At 39.3% G+C, this 12501-nt stretch overlaps 1 protein-coding gene across 1 annotated transcript in view; it reads left to right on the forward strand.

Annotated features, from left to right (window-relative positions):
• CD99L2 (CD99 molecule like 2) overlaps window positions 1–12501 on the forward strand; it is a 130289-nt gene that overhangs the window by 104351 nt on the left and 13437 nt on the right. The window contains exons 3-5 of the mRNA XM_065916579.1: window positions 3303–3371; window positions 3489–3584; window positions 5562–5627. Of these exons, the coding sequence (XP_065772651.1) occupies window positions 3303–3371; window positions 3489–3584; window positions 5562–5627 (231 nt within the window). The remainder of the gene's footprint in view (window positions 1–3302; window positions 3372–3488; window positions 3585–5561; window positions 5628–12501) is intronic.

The raw sequence follows: 12501 nt of genomic DNA on the forward strand, positions 1-12501 counted from the left end.
TTCATTTTACAGGTACAAAGTCAAATGGAAATTATAGATATAAAACTATCTCTAAACTGATGATGTAGAGTTTTTTTGTTTTTTTTTTTTAAAATACACAATGACAGCATGTATCACTTGTGGTTCCCTTACCATAAAAATCCATCTACTGATTTGGCCTTCACATTTAAGTAGGCATTACACTTCACATTGAAGTGTACCCAACACCTTCCCAAGGGAGAACCTCTTTGAGATCCTGATTTCCGTTCTTTTGGACATATATCCAGAAGTAGAAACATCTATTTAGATCTTCTGCCCTTTTTTGATTGGGTTGTTTATCTTTTGATAGGGCTAATTTTAATTTTTTTGAGAAATCTCCATACTGTTTTCCATAGTGGTTGCACCTTTTGTATTCCCACTGACAGTGTACAAGGAGTTCCTTTTTCTCCACATCCTCATCATCACATTTATCTTTTTTTTTCGATAGTTGTCTTCCCAACAGATATGAGATGATGTCTCATTGTGGTTTTGATTTGCATTTCCCTGATAATTAGTGATGTGGTGATCTTCTCATGTACTCGATGGCCATTTGTATGTCTTCTTTGGAGAAATGTCTTAAGTCCTTTGCCCCTTTTAAAATTGAAGTATAGTTGATGTACAATATTATGTAAGTTACAGGTGTACAATTTAGTGGTTCACAATTTTTAAAGGTTATACTCCATTTATAGTTGTTATATAATATTGGCTATATTCCATGTGTTGTACAATATGTCCTTGTAGCTTATTTTATACATAGCAGTTTGTCCCTCTACCCTACCCCTATCTTGTTCCTCCCCTTCCCTCTCCCCCTGGTAACTACTAGTTTGTTCTCTGTGAGTCTGTTTCTTTTCCTTTTTTTTTTTTAATATTCACTAGTTCTATTTTTTAGATTCCACATCTAAGTGATATAGTATTTGTCTATCTGACTTACTACACTTAGCATAATACCATCTAAGTCCTTCTGTGTTGTTACAAATGGCAAAATTTCATTCTTTTTTATGATTTCCATATATTTAGCTATTGTAAATAATGCAGCTATGAACATTGCTGTGCATGTATTTTTTTGGATTAGTGTTTTGGGTTTTTCTTTTTGAAATATACACAGGAGTGAAATTGCTGGATCATATAGTAGTTCTATTTTTAGATTTTTGAGAAGCCTCCATACTATTTTCCATAACGGCTGCCCCAATTTACATTCCAGCAGCAGTGCACACGGGTTCCCTTTTCTTCACATTCTTGCCAACAATTTTTTTGTGGTCTTTTTGATGATAGTCATTCTGACAGATGTGAGGGTAATCATTGTGGTTTTGATTGGCATTTGCCTGATGATTAGTGATGTGTCTCTTTTCATGTGTCTATTGGCCATCTACATTCCTCTTTTGGAAAAAAAAAATGTCTGTTCAGTTTTTCTGCCTATTTTTAAATCAGGTTGTTTGTTGTTCTGTTGTTGAGCTGTGTGAGCTGTTTATATATTTGTATGCTAATCCCTTCTTGATCAAATCATCTGTGAATATTTTCTCTCATTCAGTAGGTTGTCTTTTCATTTTGTCAATGGTTTACTTTCATATGATGTAAGTTTTAGTATGTTATGTTTTTATTTTCATTCATCTCAGTGTATTTTATGATTTCCTTTGTGAGTTCTTCTTTGACCCATTGTTATTAGAAGTGTACTGTGTAATTTCCATATAACTGGAAATTTTTCAAATGGCCTTCTGTTAATGATTTCTGTTTTCATTCCATTTTGGCTGGAGAACACAATTTGTATGATTTCAGGCTTAAAATATATTGAGATGTGTTTTGAAGCCTAGCATGTGGTCTGTCTTGGAGAATGTCCCATGTGCAATTGAGTAGAATATATTTCCTGCTTGAGGGGATGTGTTCTATAGATGCCTGGTAGATCTGGTTGATTTATAGTATTGCTCAAATCTTGTATTTCCTTTCTGTTCTATCTATGATTGAAAGGATTATATTGAGATCTCCAACTATTATTGTTGAACTGTCTCACATTCCCTTCAATTTTGTCATGTTTTGCTTTGTATATTTTGGGGACTCTATTGTAAGGTACACATATGTTTAAAATTTTATGTCTTACTGCTGTGTTTATCCTTTCATCATTATAAAATGTTACTCTTTGACTCTTGTAACAATTTTTGTCTTAAAGATTATTTTATTTGATAATGGTATCACTCTTACAGCTCTCTTAAGGTTGCTATTTGCATAGTGTATCTTTATCAATCCTTTTACTTTCAACTAGTTCTATTATTGCTGTTTTTTTTTCTGAGTAGTTGATTAATGATTGAGTGATTCCTGTGTATAAAGCTAAACCTGTTTCATCTCTGCCTCTCCCATTACTTAAATTTCGTTTCTCTCCATTACCTTCAGTTGTAGGAACAGTTACAGCATAGTCTCCGTTTTGGTTTCATTATTTTAATTTTATTCTATTTTTTTTTCATTTATTTTTATTAGTTGGAGGCTAATTACTTTACAATATTGTAGTGTTTTTTGCCATACATTGACATGAATCAGCCATGGATTTACATGTGTTCCCCATCCTGAACCCCCCTCCCACCTCCCTCCCCATCCCATCCCTCTGGGTCATCCCAGAGCACCAGCCCTGAGCACTTGTCTCATGCATCCAACCTGGACTGGCTTTTTTTTTTTTTTTTATTCTATTTTTAAACAGCATAGTCTTGTTGCTTAAGGAAAGAAAGTATTGTAAAATTATGCATGGCATGTCTTCTAATTGATGTGAAAAGAAGTCCACAATTTTAAAGGAATATGGCTGAGCTGAAAGACCTAGTATTACAGCAGTAACCACACTTATATAAAATATTTTGTTGGTGTTAGAACCACTTTCAGTTTATGAGACACTCCCATACTCAACTGGGAACATAATGTCACTTCACCCCTGGGTGGTGTTATCTGTGACTATGGTATCAGGTTAAGAGTGGTGGAAACCAAGACTTGGAGCTCTCAGGGGTTGTGCTCAAGCTCTGGAACCCCCTGAAGCATGTGGTCATCTCCTGTAGATGTGGGCTCAAGTCCCAGCTCCTCTAATCAGCAGATTAATCAGATGTGGGATCACGTCCATCTCACCACCCATCCTCTGAAGAAAAGCGAGCAGAATTCGTTTCATCTGAACCTTGCTACGTCTCTTGGTCATCCTTGGAGGGGACTCAAGGACCAGGAGTGCTGAGCTCACGCTGTGACTTCCTGACCATGCCTTGGCTGCTGTGTGGTGTTGCTAAACGTGCTTCTCTTACTGTCTCCCTTTTCCCTTTTAGAGAGATGGGACCGTGTCACCACCACAACCAGGAGACCCGGAGCGACCAGAGCTCCAGCAAAGCCTGCAGGTAACATGGCTGTTCTCAGGAGGGCACAAAAGACAGATTCTGTGGAGCTCGTTGTGGGGTGGTGTCCAAATGAGTGACCTATGATTTAACCAACTGACTTTCTCATTTATGCCGTAGGGCCCCCTGCAGAAGATGATTTTAACTTGGCTGATGCCTTGGATGATCAAAATGATCGTGATCATGACCGCAAAAAGCCAAGTGTGGGAGGAGGAGGTAAGTCCAAGTTGGCTCAGGCCAGCACTGTAGCTCCCTGGTCAGGGTATAGCTCCTTAAGTACAATAGCCCACAGAGCTACTCCTCCTGGCCTGGCAGGGCTGGGGGTACTTCAAGGCCCAGCAGGACCTGACAGCAGTGGCTGACAAAGATTTTGGTCTCAGGACTCACCAAGTTATTGAGGATCTCTATTGAGATGTGGGTCACATCTATTGATATTATCATCTTATATTAAACCTAAAACCAGAAAAATTAATTAAACATGAACAACAATAAACACACATGTTAACATAAATAGCACATTTTATGAGAAATAACTATGGCAAGATAAAAAGACAACTTAGTGAGGAAAAGTGGCATCATTGTACACTTTTGCAAATTTCTATAATGTGTATCTTAGTAGAAGAGCTAGACTCTCACATTTCCTGATGGACTCATTTGTGATATGTTGTTATGGTTGTGTATCTGAAGGATATCTGGCCTCATAATAGATATGCTGTTGTAAGGGGAAGAATATTTTGATAGACTTTTCAGATCACTGATTACTATCATTTTTTTGATAAGACACCCAAACTTGGCCACTGGTTGTTTCTTATAGGTTAAGTGCAGTGTATAATATGAAACCATATAACAATGAATTTTCCATACTCAATTTTATTAAATTCCACAGGGGCTCTCTAGTACTTTTTAATGGAACTTTTACCCATTCGTGGTTTTGTGCATTACACTTTGGTTATTTGGAAAATATTGATGTTCTGAGGTCTTTTGAGCTTCAAATAAAGCCTTATTTCATTATGCAGTGCCCGAAATTCACATTTGTTAATATCACCACCCATCTCATTATAAAAAGTCTTTACATATTGGAAAGCTGTTAAACTCACAGTGGTAGATATAGATTTTTCAAAATTCTCTTTTCTGTTTGAAATTTTATCACTGGCAACAAATATTTCCAGTGGTGTTCTTTAAAGGGACAGCCCTATTTTATTCATTTTCAAGAAAGCATCTGACAAATACTCAAGTCGCCATAACCATAGTTAGCACATCGTTCTTTCTTTCTAGTAAAAGTGATCTTCCATGACAGAAAGCAGCTAATACAAGGCAAAATTGAAACAGTCACACATGTGCATTTTTGAGCCAACTATAGGACTTTGGAGTGGAACAGAAATGCTCTAAGCATGCTTCCCATTTCATCACACAGAATGTTAAAAGATGTGTACTCAATGGTTGAGCTATAATAAAATAACTTTTTTGGTTTCCTTGTATTAGTTTTCTATTGTCACATGACAGATTATCACAAATGGTTTCCTTTGGTGAGAAGTTCAGCAACAGCTAAGCTGAGTTTTCTATTCAGGGCCTCAGGCAGCTGCAGTCATAGTGTCATTTGGGTCTGGGGTCTTGGCTGAGTTTGGGTTGTCATCCAAGCTCGTGTGCTTGTTGGGAGAGAACCATTATCCTTGCAGTTCTAGAATGAATGGTTACTTGCTTCTTTAAAGTCACCAGGGGGAAAACAGAGATGAGACAGGGAGAGAAGGGAAACAGGACAGGGGTGGAGGTGGGGGAGAGGAAGACTGAGTCTATTGCTTCTAGTGCATGACCTCAGGAAGGGGTCAGCTGTGTTTTGAAGGCCTCACTTGATTAAGTTCAAGGCCCCCAGAAAAGTCTCCCTTTTGATTAATGTGAAGTCAAACTGATCTGGTTACTGCAGAGTTCCTTCACCATGGCATATAATATTAGCTAATCATGGGGTGAAGCCATCCCATGCACGGTCCCCCTGCACTCAAAGTCAGGGGATGCTGGGGTGTATACACTGTGGGGGAGGGATTCTGTGGGCCCCTTGAGAGTCTTGCCTACCGCATTCATCTCAGACCCTGTTCAGTGTCAATCACTTTCTGGGGATGTTAGACAACATTAAGTAACAGATTTCTTGTCACTGAGAAATGTTTTTGGGCACTGAGATGTGTGTTTCGTTTTCTCCAGGTTTTTCAGACAAGGATCTTGAAGACCTAGTAGGGGGTGGTGACTACAAACCTGACAAGGGTAAAGGTAAGAGCATTGATTTGTCCACATGCCTTATTCTCACTAAAGACAGGATTACACAGCAGCAAGGTTGGGAGAGTGGTTCTCACCCAGCCTCTGGGGCTTCACTTGGAATGATGTAGGCTGTGCAGCTCGGTGGGTGGGGGGGGATTTACAAGACTCTTTGGAAAAGCCACATATTTCCCCTGATGTGCCTTAAGCCACGGCACTGCACAGGATAATGTGTCCATTACTAGCAGATGCCATTTGCCAGTTGGCACCAGTTATTGTACCTGAGGTCAGGGGACTTGTTGGGCACAGCCTTCCCAACCTGGGGAGCCTGTCACTCTTGGAATGGGAGGAGCGAATCTCATCACGAGAAGAATTATTTTTAAGACACCCATAGCAAGTCAAATATCTTTTAAAATATCTTTTGATTTTGAAATAGTTTAAGGCTCACAAGAAGTTGTAAAACTAAATAAATAAATAAATTGTTCAGGAAAATTCCTGTGTACCCTTCACCCAGCTTCTCCTGATATCTTAACAAAACTATAGTTATGTTGTCAAAACCAGGAAGCCGACACTGGTACATTGCTATTATTAAGTCATATATAGACCTTATTCAGATTTCATCAGATTTTGTATATACTTGTGTGTGTGTGTTGTGTGTGTGTGTGTACACATGCACTTGTGGGTCGATGACATTTTATCATGTGTAGATTTGAGTGACTGTAACTACAGTCAAGACACAGAACTGTTCTATCACCACAGAGAAACCACCTCCTGTCAGCCCTTCATAGTGACACCCTCCTCCAAGGCCAGATGCTTTTCATTCCCTCCAAGTCATGCAAAGATTTAAACCTTTAATCTTAATATGTTGTCAAGATCTGATCCTAGTATGGAGACAGTGTTAGCCAGACTTGATGTGGCAAAATTACTTGTGGTTGTAACCTGTTCTGGTGATATGTTATAACTCATCATTAATGATGGAAATTTTTACAGTTGTAATTGTGATAGTAACATGTTGTGATGCTAAGTTGTAGCTGTAGCATTTTGTGGTGATTCCCTGTTGTAGTTGAGACTGTGATTGTGAGTATAATAAATTCTGAATGTAACATGTCATGAGTATATCTAGTGTCAGCCTGCTACATTCCCCATAGTTCAGGCTGTGTGCCTTTCATGTGGGAACAGTGTTGTCTTCTGATTAAAGGATACTGTAGTCAAATCAGTCCTTCAGAACACCTTTCCAAACAGTTCCATTTTGAATAAAAAGCTCTGAAAACCTCTAAATGAAACTCACAGGCGTCAGGAGAACATGGAACATTTAAAGGGCAAACCCAGCAAATTAGCCAATTACTCCCAGTGACAAATGGTATTTCCAGATGGTGAGAAGAGAGTGGTAGCAGAGTGTGTAAGCATGCACACAAATGAAAGTCTGAGTGACATGTCAGGGGATTTCCTTATTAGCAAGGAAGAAATGTTAGGAAATTCTTTAATTAGGCTCATATTTGAACTTCTCTTGTAAAGAATAATCAATTGTTAGCATAAGTTATACCTTCTGTCATTATAGGTGTCAGACAAAAGAAAATAGAGAGTCTGGGCAAAAAAATATGAGTGTGAAACTGAAACAGGTTATGATAAGAACGTGATGAAATTCTCATACACCCTCCTCTATGCAAACATGCTAATGCCATGTATGAAGATAAAACATTACATTTAAATAAATGTTGATCTTCAATATAAAACAATCCTAATTAATGAATTTTCTAACCTTGAGTTTTAGCACTTAGACTCAACCATCATTTTGGAGTGTATTTCTGAAGTAGTATGTTATCTGTTATATATTTTTTCTCAAGAAAACATTTTTAATGGCCCTGTAGGAAAAACACAGAGAATCTCTCATCAACAGGTCCCATCAACCCTGGTGTCATCAGCCTCCTCCTAGTATTTTCACTGACTGCATCTCTTCATTCTCCCCTCTGTGGTCTATTCCTCAGCGTATGCAAGCCTCTACTCCCATTTCCCCAGAGCTGCTCTTTCATCTCCAGTGACTTCTTCTTGGTGGTCACAGCCCTCTGCCCCTTGTGACCTCTGTAGCATACTTTGCTAAACACCTCATCCTCCACATTCTTTATCTCTGGGTCCTTCCTGGCTCTCTCCCACTTTCTTGGTTTCATTCACTTCTTCTTCCTAAATACTGCTGCCTGCTGGGTCTGTTTCCTTGGGCTTCCAGTTCGGTATATCATTCTCTTCCCACTGGGGAAGAGAATTAGAAACCAAGATCTGGATGTTGAGTATATTCTTTAGTGGGATGATGCTACTTCTAAACCCTTAAACTGGGCAGACCTATGAAATAGGAAGTATATGGCTATACTTTAAACCATATACACGTATGTATCTATAATTATTTCTGTATCTATTCATCAGCATCTATATTAACCTAAACATGAGTTCATACTTAAGCCTTTTGGCAGTAGATCACAGCTGGAGGCATAGTATTCTTTTCTTATTGACTTTTAACTTCTGTCTCTGACAATGAGAAACCTACCGTCCATCAACTATTTGCTTACTTGCTCAGTTCTGGTACTATACATGTATATAGCACAACAACCAGAATTGTTAATCCTTACTCCTTGAGAAACAACTTTACCAATTACAATCCAGTGTTTGTTTTTCTTCTTTTGGCTTTACCTTATAGTGTCTGTCAAAATACCATTTGTTAAAAGTTACTCACATAACTCCTTTATTACCCCTCCATTCGGTGCAGTTTTTACACACATTTATAATGTAGAGACATTCATTTGTCACAGTCTACATTCCATCCTGGCATCTCCCACTAACCTGGTTGATATTTTGCTTTGTTCTTTTGCTTGTATACATTAAAAGTTATTCTTTGTGATATGTATTCATATGGATTTTTACAAATGCATGTAGTCATGTGTCTACCACCCAAGTAGCATACAGAACAGTTCTATCACCATGAAAGTTCTCCTGTACACCCCTTTGGTACTCAGCCACTGTCTTTCCTCAACCATAATCCAGTCTCTCTTAGCACAACCATAAATCTGTTTATCATCTCAAAAGCTTTGCCTTTTTCCAGAATGTCATATAACTGGAATCATACAGTATATAACCTTTATAGACTGGTTTATTTCACTTAGCAATGTGCATTGAAGATCCTGTATGTTTTTTCATGGGTTGATAAACTCATTTCTTTATAATAATATTCCATTGTCTAGATGTACCGCAATTTGCCCATTCACCTGTTGAAGGACATCTTGGTTGCATTTAGTTTCTGGTGACTATAAATAAAGCTGCAGTAAATATTTATATACAGGTTTTTGTAAAGACATAAGTTTTCAGTCCACTTAGGTAAATACCTAGGTATATAATTTCTTGGTCACATGGTAAATCTCGCCTTACAACAAACTTCCCTGTGCTTAGTCGCTCAGTCATATCTGACTCTTTGTGACCCCATGGACTGTAGCCTGCCAGACTTCTCTGTTCATGGGGATTTTCCAGGCAAAAATACTGGAGTGGGTTGCCATGCCCTCCTTCATTGGATCTTCCCAGCCCTGGGATTAAACCCAGGTCTCCTGCATTGCAGGCAGATTATTTACCAACTGAGACACCAGGCTGTCTTCTAAAGTGACTATACCACATATACCCAGAGAAAACCATAATCCAGAAACACATATTCACCCCAATGTTTGTTGCAGCACTGTTTACCATAGCCAAGACGTGGAAGCAACCTAAATGTCCATCAACAAATGAGTGGCTAAAGATGTGTGTGTGCATGCGGGCTAAGTCACTTCTGTTGTGTCCAACTGTTTGCAGTCCTATGGACTGTAGTCTGCCAGGTTCCTCTGTCCATGGGATTCTCCAGGCAAGAACACTAGAGTGGGTTACTATGCCCTCCTCCAAGGGATCATCCTGACTCAGGGATTGAACCCATGTCTCTTGCATTGGCAAGTGGATTCTTTACCATTAGTGCCACCTGGGAAGTCCCAAAGATGTGGTACATATATACAATTTAATGTTATTAAGCCATAAAAAGCACAGACATCACTTTGCCAACAAAGGTCCATATAGTCACAGCTATGCACTTTACAGTAGTCATGTACAGATGTCGGAGTTGGACCATAAAGAAGGCTGAGCACCAAAGAATTGATGCTTTCGCATTATTGTGCTGGAGAAGACTCTTGAGATCATCTTGAGATTCAGGAAATCAACCCTGAATATTCATTGGAAGGACTGATGCTGAAGCTCCAATACTTTGGCAACTTGATGTGAAGAGCCGACTCATTGGAAAAGACCCTGCTGATGCTTTCCTTCGTCTGGAAAAGATTGAGGGCAGCAGCAGAAGGTGGCAGAGGATGAGACAGTTAGATTGCATGAGTGACTCAATGCACATGAGTTTGAACAAACTCAGGGAGACAGTGGAGAACAAGAAAGCCTGGCATACTGTAGCCCATGGAGTCACAAAGGGTCAGATACGATTTAGTGACTGAACAACAACAGCCATAAAAGGGAACAAAATTGGGTCATTTGTAGAGACATGGATGGACCTAGAGACTTATACAGAGTAAAGTAAGTCAGAAAGAGAAACACAAACATTGTATATTAATGCATATATGTGGAATGTAGAGAAATGGTATAGATGATCCTACTTGCAAAACAGAGATAGAGGCATAGAGAAAAATGTATGGATATCAAGAGGGGAAAGTGGGGTGGTGGGATGAATTGTTCATAGTCAGAGTAAATTGCAGTCTGAAATATGTTGTACCAGGGATTTTCTAGTACAAAAGAAGGCAAATCTAGACTCTTTGATATGTAGTTATGATATAAAATTGTGAACTCAGAAGGCAGGTAAGGTTGCAAAACATACTGTCCGTGAAAATGAAGATCCTATTAGTGACCTGTGAAATGGCCTCTTTGAGTGAAATGGCCTCTTTGAACGGTTCCTCCAGTTGTAGGCAAATAGAGGTGGATGGATTTGCATGAGGCTTGTATGTTTTTAAACATGTTTTAAGAAATCATATGAAAAATACTTATTTATTATTTCCCCATCTGTAGAGAATCACTAATAATACTTAGGAGTATATGTTCACAGTACTTTCTTTTTTAAATTTATTTATTTATTTTTGGCTGTGCTGAGTCCTCACTGCTGCATTCAGCCTTTCTCTAGTTGCAGCCAGCAGGGCTACTCTGCAGTTGTGGTGTGCAGGCTTCAGTGAAATGGCTTCTCATGTGGTGCACAGGCTTCAGTAGTTGCAGTGCACAGGCTTAGTTGCCACGTGGCATGTGGAATCTTCCCAGACCAGGGGTTGAATCTGTGTCCCCTGAATTGACAGGTGGATTCTTAACCACTGGACCACTAGGGAAGTCCACAGGGCTTTTCCTATGCGTAAAGTATACATTTGTAAATGTTTATTTTTTGTTTGTTTGTTTTCAGTACTTTATTTATTTTTTCCCCATTTATTTTTATTAGTTGGGGGATAATTACTTTACAATATTGTAGTGGTTTTTGTCATACATTGACATGAATCAGCCATGGATTTACATGTATTCCCCGTCCCGATCCCCCCTCCCACCTCCCTCTCCACTCGATTCCTCTGGGTCTTCCCAGTGCACCAGGCCCGAGCACTTGTCTCATGCATCCAGCCTGGGCTGGTGATCTGTTTCACCCTAGATAATATACGTGTTTCGATGCTGTTCTCTCGAAACATCCCACCTTTGCCTTCTTCCACAGAGTCCAAAATTCTGTTCTGTACATCTGTGTCTCCTTTTCTATTTTGCATATAGGGTTATCGTTACCGTCTTTCTAAATTCCATATATATGTGTTAGTATACTGTATTGGTCTTTATCTTTCTGGCTTACTTCACTCTGTATAATGAGCTCCAGTTTCATCCATCTCGTTAGAACCGATTCAGATGAATTCTTTTTAATGGCTGAGTAATATTCCATGGTGTATATGTACCACAGCTTCCTTATCCGTTTGTCTGTTGATGGGCATCTAGGTTGCTTCCATGTCCTGGCTATGTTTATTTTTAAAAAATGATACCACGTTAACCTTTTTAAAACTAGCTTTTTTAAAAAATTCAGTAATACCCTGAGTCGGAGAAGGCAATGGCAACCCACTCCAGCACTCTTGCCTGGAGAATCCCATGGATGGAGGAGCATGGTAGACTGCAGTCCATGGGGTCGTGAAGAGTCAGACATGACTGAGAGACTTCACTTTCACGCATTGGAGAAGGAAATGGCAACCCACTCCATTGCTCTTGCCTGGAGAATCCGAGGGACGGGGGAGCCTGGTGGGCTGCCATCTATGAGGTCGCACAGAGTCGGACATGACTGAAGCGACTTAGCAGCAGCAGCAGCAGTACCCTGAATATGTTTTTCTGTCATTAAGGAGTCCTGTAAAATATCATGTCAACCACTGCATAATATGTTTTGCTGTGACTTTTTTAAAATTTATTTTTATTTTTTTCCATTTATTTTTATTCATTGGAGGCTCATTACTTTACAATATTGTAGTGGTTTTTGCCATACATTGACATGAATCAGCCATGGATTTACATGTGTTCCCCATCTTGAACCCCCACTCCCACCTCCCTCCCCATCCAATCCCTCTGGGTCTTCCCAGTGCACCAGCCCTGAGCACCCGTCTCATGCATCCAACCTGGGCTGGTGATCTGTTTCACCCTTGATAGTATACAGAGTGAAGTAAGCCAGAAAGATAAAGACCAGTATACTAATGCATATATATGGAATTTAAAAAGATAGCAACAATAACCCTATATGCAAAACAGAAAAAGAGACACAGATGTACAGAACAAACTTTTAGACTCTGTGGGAGAAGGCGAGGGTGGGATGTTCAAAGAGAACAGCATTGAAACA

This window comes from Muntiacus reevesi, chromosome X (assembly GCF_963930625.1).
Source record: "Muntiacus reevesi chromosome X, mMunRee1.1, whole genome shotgun sequence".
Taxonomy (NCBI): Eukaryota; Metazoa; Chordata; class Mammalia; order Artiodactyla; family Cervidae; genus Muntiacus; species Muntiacus reevesi.